Raw genomic sequence first — 7,996 nt, 5'->3', positions numbered from 1 at the left:
AACCTTCCCCCTCGACACAGAGCCTCCAGCGACGCTGGGTCACTGCACAATTACCCAATATACGCTGCCGCCACAGGAGTTGATGTTGACGATTTGCCATTGAGCAAGAGAAAGGAACTTATCCGACAGAGTAGCTTGAGCCCCTCAAACTCAACACCATCTCTCCAGCGTCTCAGTGGTAGCAGCAACTTCAATAGCTTCAACACTTCAGAGGCGCTTTTGAACTCTCATCAACCTCAGCGCGTGTCGACACTCCCCACGTCTGCTGCCCGTGAGAATGCACTTGCCAACTTTCGACAGTCAGTTCAACAGGAGCTACGCTCAGGCACACCTGTCATCAGTACCTCCGGCCGGGAGACCCCATTCACCCCGTCATCTCTCTTGGCCAGTCGGGAAGTTGAGGTCCAACGCAATGTTGATATGAGCCGAAATATCCTGCTGAGTCAGAAGCAAGCTGAGGCACAGCGTCGCGAAACACAACAGCGAGAGAAAGAATGGGCTGACAAAGCCTTTGACGAACGTATGCGAAATGGAGACCTTCTCGATGTACACCGTGAGGCTATGCGCAAACTTCAAAAGAACGCCAGGGAAAAGTAATCATCGGTCCCCAGATCACCTCCTCTGAAACATCATTTTCGATCACAATCATTTTGTTTTCTACTTCTTCACTACTTCACATACCCATCTTCGATCTTTTGTCTATTTATGATACCAACGGGTTACACGTGTACAGTTATTAAAATAAGGGCTTGGTTATGGCGGTTGGGTAAAACGATTATGGGTTAAGAAACTCATTATGACGGTCACTTTATACAGGTATACTATGCATGTCAAAATCTAGGACATGCATCAGACTGGATTACAATGATAATCACAAAACTGTTAATTCTTCACTTATCATTGACCATGAACTGGTGACATGATAAATACAGAAAGAGTAAACTACCTTCGGTCGAAAAAGTATCTTATTATAATTGAATGACTTGACTATGTATGTCTCTCGAAGCATAATGAATCCTTTTGGTACCTGCGCCGTCGCCTGCAATGATGCTGAGCTCGCACAGTGCGAGTCTGATGAAATCAAATGAAAATAAGAATTAAAAAGGCACAAAAATCAAATAGGGTATCGCACGATGTACTTTTTGGCCACCCCGGAATAGATGATGAATCACCTGGCCCAGCCATATAGACGTTCCTAGCGTCGATATGTTTCCTCGAGGGGCTCGGTCGTGACAGAAAACGTTGACGACATAGGGACAAGTAAGCGAGTGTCGGACGTGATGGTGTCGGGAGTTGGGGCGTCTTCTGTATCCGCCCAAAAAAGTGTTTGGTTTCGAGGAGTTTGGATAGACACGTTGCCCTCCCACATGTGGCCGTTCACGACGGAAGGGAGGGAATCAAGAGGTAAGCCTCGATCCAGAGGAGGTCGACGATCCTTCTTTCTTCTAAAGGCAAAGGAAGACAAAGATGGGAGTGGGATTAGTGGGTAAGTCGAAACGAGTCCGAAACAGAAAGGGATTGCGAGGAGGTAGAGTGATTGGGTCTGTAGAAGGCGAAGCACTCAGAGGGGGGTGGACTATCTCTCGGAGGGGCGATTGCGAGGTCTGAAATTCTCTCAACTCGTGTCCTATCTCGACTTCTGGTATGGTAGCGCTCTGTGTAGGTTGTAGAGAGACAGGATTGAGGCTCGCAGATGATGCCGTTGTTAAGCTGCGACTTGTAAGAAGACTTTTGATCTTTTTTTGTATCGAAGATGTACTGCCATCAGTTAGAGTTGAATCCAAGGTGTAAGGAATGCCAATACTTACGTCGAAACTGAGGAATCTATGAGGTGAGAGGTACCAGAATTGCTACCGTATATCATTCTGTCAGGATCATACTCCTCTTGAAGTTTGGGGAATAAGTGCCCAAGACCAAAGTAAAGCAGGCCAAGACGATAGCTGTTGATAGCGTCCTTTGTCATGCCGAAGAAGAGAACGACGGGAATGGCAGCGAGGATGTTGATGTAGCAGTTGTTCAGAAGGATGAAGGTGAAGCCGTTGGATGGGACGAGAATCACAGACGACCACGGATAGGGCCAAGTGCGGTTATGAATGAGATCGTAGTCAAAGGGTTGGAGTGGGAAAGCACCGAGAATGTTAAGAACCGCGAGGGTGATGACAACAGGTAGATAAGGGACCAAGATGGCCAGTACCATAAGATAGAGGCGGCGCTTTGTCCTTTGAGCCCGCTGATTAGCAGATCTGCTGCTATTGATTGCTGTTCGAGTGGTCCTTGCAATCTCGCGAAAGCGGATGTAAGTGAGGACTGTTTTATGTCAGTTCGTCTGTATGTGTAAATGAAAACAGAGAGATATGAACTTACTAGCATATCCGGATGTTATCAGCGCAACGACAACAGGAGCGATGACGAAGAAGGCCATGTAAGGCCACGCAGGCCATGCGACCCAACTGCACCCGACAAGAGTAGCAACTGCATATCTTTGCATAGTTAAAGGCCAGACCCAAGCGACTTGGAGGATGGGAAGTGGGAACATGATGAGTGCTTGAACAAGATTGCGCCGGCGCTTTTCTTGGACAGACAGAAGGTTAGCTCTTAGAAGACCAACTTGCTGAGCGAGGTTGCGCATGATGGCGAGTAGACAAGTTCCAAACAATGCATTGAGGAAGTTGGTATAGTAAGGGCTGACATCGCAGAACCCTTGTCCAGACCACCACTTGCTAGTGTTGTCGTCTCTCCAGATGAGGGCGTTGATGATTGTGTCGAGATTCGACACCTGAATGTTGGCGATAAAGACAACAGCTGCGAACTCGCCATTTCGGTAGAGATTCTTCAGAGGTACTATGCATGCAAAGTTGGCGATGATGCCGAAAAGCACTCTGCAGACGAGGTTGGCTGTGAGGGATGGAGTGATAGTTGTTCCCGGTCCAGGAGATTTTATTATAGACAGGTCGTCACGACCGAACAAGTGAATTGAATCGGCCATGACGTCGACCGTGATGTGGAAGAGGCTTTTTGAGGCTCTTGAGTGAGTGGTTGAGTATATATGAAGACAAAAAGTCAAAGCAACTTGGTGATGTTGGTTGTTGGTGAGGTTGACAGATGCAAAGATGGCAACGTCTTGGCTCAACGGTTGATCAAAGCGGGAAGCGCAAGGACCTCACTCAAGAAGATACGTAGCGGCTGTGTTAGTAACTTTATAAATTGTGTTGGAGTTGAATAACATGAACAGTAGGCCAGTTCAGCCTGTCAATAAGGATTGGAAGACTCAATAAGGCGGCGACTTAGACAACATGATGGGCATTCCTGTGGTGGCGCGGCCCAGAATTAGCAACCCTCAATTAGCAACAGTAGTAGTGTATTACGCCTCCCCCCTTCCATTTTTATTGCCCCCTCTCTCTCAATAAAAATAAACAGAAATCTTTGTCTCCGTGTGGAGTAAAGCGTTACTGTCATGCCTGGGTCTATAGAGCGCGGCTATTGAGGGCGTCTATTGACAACCCGATCGGGTAAGCGTAGCCTGCAGGGGTACCTAAGCGAACGAACGAGACTACTAGTGGGAGAAGCTAGCTCACCTTGAGCTTGAGTTCCACGGCCGAAAGTCTGAGCCTGAAATTCAGGTACGCCTCCACTGCGATGCAAGCTCTTTGAAAATCTAATCTACCTGTTTAAGCTAAGGATCGAAGGGGCGCTGAACTTTGAGCCGCCATCTTTTTTTCTTGGGTAGAAATGACGACGCTTGGCTGATTTGGTGGTTGTAATCTAGAGCATTTAGTATCCCGGATGAGATAGCAGCAACCTTGGCAGAAGAATGTCACAGTTACCTAGCAGATGGTTCTTCAAGTGTCTTGGTGGAATTGGGTATTTGAAATCATTCTTGATTAAATCTAAGGGTCCGTTTTTGGGATCAAGCTGTTCTTGGCTTTGAATCATGTTGAGGGACGTGGTGAGGTTGACTCAAGCAGGCCTATAACGATATGTCATGAGCATGTACCTATCCGAGCTACCAAACTCAACGGCACCCGTTTATCGGGTCGCACAACAGCTCTAAGCATAAGCCAATCAAATAACCCATTGAAGAACACAATTTCAGCTTCCTACCCTATCGCGTCTCAGCGTTTCGAAACTACGCGACTGCTATCAAAGTCCCAGTTCGATTTTTGTCTCCGCTTCAGCTTCTCTCGTTCCCCCTCCAGCCAACGACGAAACGAAACAAAGAAAAGTGAGGGAAAAAAGACACACCACCACACACCAAATACATCATGTCTTTCTCTACCGTCTTCCGTCGTGCCGCCGTCGCACCGGCTTTCTCTGCCCGTGCTTTCAGCACCACCGCTGCTCGACCTCTGGCCAAGATCACCATCGTTGGCAACCTTGCCGACACCCCAGAGGTTCAACCCACCAGCAACGGCCGCGACATCGTTCGCTACTCTATCGCCAGCAACTCTGGTAACCGCGAAAACCGCAAGACGAGCTGGTTCAGGGTCACCAGCTTCGCCGAGGGTCCCTCTCGAGACTACCTTATGAGCCTTCCCAAGGGGTACGATATGATATGATGCGCAGCCAGCCAGCTGTCCAGCATGTTCAGAGTCAGGCCATTCTAACAATCCATACAGTGCTACCGTCTATGTCGAGGGCGACGCCACTATGCGCTCTTACACCGACGCCAGCGGCCAGAACCGCACAAGCCTCAGCATTGTCCAGCGTATGCCCACCATTCCGATACGATATTGCTTCGTCAGTTCTAACATGGTCCAGGCCAAATTGAGGTTCTTCGACGTCCCCAAGCTCCCGAGCAGGGCGAGTAAACATGCCCACATGGACGCGACCTTTTCGTGGCGCCATAATACCTCGACTGCTGCTTTCTTCTCTCTGTCTCAAAGATGGTCTCTTTTGTCGGATGCTAATGTATGGGTGCAATGTACGATGGGCTTTAAGACAGCCGGTGAAGGAACTGTATGATACCACGATGCAATATACTTTTAACATCACATATCAACGATGCAGTTGAGTAAGTTACTAGGCAAGAGATGATTCCTATGTCTATCAATTGCTATTGGACCTAATCATGTCGAGTTGGATGACGCTCGACCTTATTTTCACCGATTCGTCCTGAAAATCGCCAATTCGATCCTCAAAGCAATCAGGTCCCATCCTGTTGATCCATCTCCTGCCCGGCGAGCGATCATTCCGTAAAGTTGCTAATCGCGGCGGATCAGAGATACCAACGGCTCCGTAAGCGCAAGAGTCCAAGAATCATGACAAGCCAAAACACAATCCATGAACATAAGAAAAGTTCAACAAAAAACACAATATGATGAATCTCCCCCAGTGGGTTTCCCAGAATAACCATGAGCCTTGCCCACAGGAGCTATTGGCAGATTCTTACCAGCATGGACGTCCATACTGCTAAACATGGCACGAGGATGTGCGTCTGTAGCAAATGAGGCTGTCGAATGAAGAAAAGAATCCGTTGAAAGGACCAAGGTCCTAAATGGAGTGTCTGCTTGGCCGACTGGACGATACTGTGTATCAATGTTATAGAGGCGATTAATATATGCATTAACAACCAGCAAACCCCGATTGCTAGCCACCATTGCAATATCCAAAAGAAAAGCGGTAGAGGGACCTGTTGCGGTAGGGTCAGTATAACTGTACATAGGATGCGCGCCAAAGTGCTGGGACGCTATAGGAAGTCCAAATAATAATAACTTAAATATTCCAATGAAAAGAACGGATGTGAGAGAAAGGATGAAAGTATCATGAAGTGACATATAGCAGTGGAATACAATGAAAGTTGTCAAAAAGTGTCTTGTAAATAACTTGAGCAGATTCGAATCCCTAGGGCCTCATTCGGTCGTTACAGCCCCTGCTATCTACCTAAAATGGAGGAGCTCTATACTAGAGTGCAGCTATCCATACACCCGAAGCCAGCAGCAACACCGCCCTCTTCACTCTTGTCACCCTTTGTGCGCAAGAGATATCCGGCCTCTTCGTTGTGATGAACCTTTCCTGTGATTTGATCCCATACACAAGTACCATATATTCCCAGTTCACAAATGACGCCTCCTTGTTCGAGATTGCCGTTGCGGAGTATGATGTTGTTAACTGGGGGAGGGGTGATGAGCTCCATGAGGATATAAGATCCCCAGTGGGACTCAGGGACAGATTTGAGGAAACCGGGGATGGCTCCCCTGTAGATGTTGTTTCCGCCACCTTCTCGCTGAGGCTTTAGCACATAGTCTTGACAAGCCTTAGGGTCAAGAGCCTTCTTTCGAGCCTCGAGACCCGCATCACTTGTGTCCATGGGGTAAATGTTGGTGAATGTGCGCCATAGTTCAGCGGCATCATCGGTGTCATCGCGAATAAATCTGCTGAGGGCCGAAGGCGAGGATGACGGCCGCGGTGTCGCCAGGATTTGCTGAACCTTCTTTGTTCCGGCCAGTTGAGTAAGAACAGTGGGACACTTGATTGCGTTTGATCTCTCCAAGTGGTATCGGGCATCCCAGGCTTGCTGATCAGGGTAGTCAGAGGGTCCGTATCCAGATCGCATGTAAATAACAGCAACCTCGTAAACCTTGGTGGGGTTTCGTGGAAGATGGTACAGAAGCTGTCGCTTGGAAGTTTCTGCGATTTTTGTGTGCTTCAGGATTTGAGAGTATGGAAGTCTGAAGACGGGGATGGATGGAGAAGACTTGATGATTTGATACTCAAGGTGGCGCTGGTCGAAAATGTTCCTCTCGCCATCCTGAACCAGGAAGATGACACATTTTTGGTGTCCGAGTTCGGACTGAGGAGATACATTGTAAGCTGCCTCAATACCTGCTGCCAAGCCCCGAGTGCTGGTGTTTTCTGGTAGATCTAGCGATCCTTGAGTGATGGAATTTTCCAAGATTGGGTATTCCGTTGTAGCAAGATACCTATCGCTGTCAGCCTTGAATTCTTGCGAACTTGGCTCTCAGGAGTAAATACTTGTGGAGGGCGGAAGTGTATGTTGAGAGACCACCAAAAGAAGAGGCGATGGTGTTGAACTCAACCTGCTTAACTTGCAGAGAAGGGGGGGAGGTGTGAGTATCCTGGTGAACCATGTAGTCTGATCGGAATAAACCTAGGGACAGGCTCTATCATTCTGTCAGTTACAGATCGGCAGTTTCACCCAATGTATAAATTCTTGCCTGTGTATATCCCTCGGCCTTGACCTTGGTGTGGACATCCCATAAGTTTCGAATAAATTCATCGCCGTCTGCAACCCTAGAAATGTTCAGAAGTTGAAACTAATAGTTTCTATTTGGAATTTACATACTCCTTTACTACCTGGGCCAGAAACTCTTCATCCCTGCTCACTGAGGCATACAGCTCGTTGTACGTCTTTTGAACCGCCTTGCCCTGGGAGAAGCACTGGCTGGGAAACGGACTAGGGAAGAGCGTGACAGGCACATTAGTAGCAGCGATACCCTTGGGATCTGCCTCGGCGGCTATCACGGTTGGGGGAGGCCTGACTGCGAGGCCATTGCCTATCGACCAGTCCTTGACGGTCTCGATGAGGGCGTCCTTTTCTTCAGCTTTGAGAGTGGGGGGATACTCCCCGCTTGTAAGAGATGCCATGATGTCGAGGTTGACTGGGACTCTGTAGCGAGAAAATCGAATGTGAACGAAGAAAATTTGAAGAAGGACAAGGCTGTTTTGAAGATTCCCAGATTGTCAACTTGGTGAAAGTCGTTGGCTTGCGTGCTTTGGACCTTTACGCTAGACGGGGTGGCTTAATAATTCAGTGGGTGCTTCTAGACGGAATTTGAGAAAGGTTGATTCCACAAACGTGCATAAAAGATGACAGTAGACAAGGTCATGTATTTAATTATAGATTTTGGATGTTATGTCACCCGTGATAGCATTATTATATCTCCCTTTGACCTTATTCATGCATTAATATAAAACAGTTTTTCTTTCTTTCTTCATGTTGGACTTCATGAGGGGTCTTTGACGACTATGGCGGGGT

The 7,996-nt window shown here is 47.9% G+C and overlaps 4 protein-coding genes across 4 annotated transcripts; 2 read left to right on the top strand and 2 right to left on the bottom strand.

The window, feature by feature from the left end:
* FGSG_13106 (uncharacterized protein) lies at positions 1–597 on the top strand (the record flags this gene model as incomplete). Its single annotated transcript, XM_011328707.1, has 1 exon — positions 1–597. A coding segment is annotated over one exon (597 nt), but the record flags the coding sequence as incomplete, so codon positions are not given.
* A 598-nt stretch (positions 598–1,195) lies between these two features.
* Positions 1,196–2,986, bottom strand: FGSG_07270 (uncharacterized protein; the record flags this gene model as incomplete). Its single annotated transcript, XM_011328706.1, has 3 exons — positions 1,196–1,445; positions 1,809–2,307; positions 2,365–2,986. The coding sequence occupies 3 exons, from the start codon at positions 2,984–2,986 to the stop codon at positions 1,196–1,198; spliced, it is 1,371 nt and encodes a 456-aa protein (XP_011327008.1).
* Positions 2,987–4,146: 1,160 nt separating this feature from the next.
* On the top strand, positions 4,147–4,999 carry FGSG_07269 (uncharacterized protein). Its single transcript, XM_011328705.1, has 3 exons — positions 4,147–4,540; positions 4,617–4,705; positions 4,759–4,999. Exons 1-3 carry the CDS (start codon positions 4,263–4,265, stop codon positions 4,806–4,808), a joined length of 417 nt encoding a protein of 138 aa, XP_011327007.1. The 5' UTR covers positions 4,147–4,262; the 3' UTR covers positions 4,809–4,999.
* Positions 5,000–5,896: 897 nt separating this feature from the next.
* FGSG_07268 (uncharacterized protein) lies at positions 5,897–7,605 on the bottom strand (the record flags this gene model as incomplete). Its single annotated transcript, XM_011328704.1, has 4 exons — positions 5,897–6,920; positions 6,973–7,108; positions 7,157–7,251; positions 7,304–7,605. 4 exons carry the CDS (start codon positions 7,603–7,605, stop codon positions 5,897–5,899), a joined length of 1,557 nt encoding a protein of 518 aa, XP_011327006.1.
* Between the last annotated feature and the right edge of the window lie 391 nt (positions 7,606–7,996).

Source organism: Fusarium graminearum, chromosome 4, assembly GCF_000240135.3.
Source record: "Fusarium graminearum PH-1 chromosome 4, whole genome shotgun sequence".
NCBI classification, from domain to species: Eukaryota; Fungi; Ascomycota; class Sordariomycetes; order Hypocreales; family Nectriaceae; genus Fusarium; species Fusarium graminearum.
The sequence above is the reverse complement of the archived record's forward strand: the minus strand, read 5'-3'. Positions and strand labels throughout refer to the sequence as shown.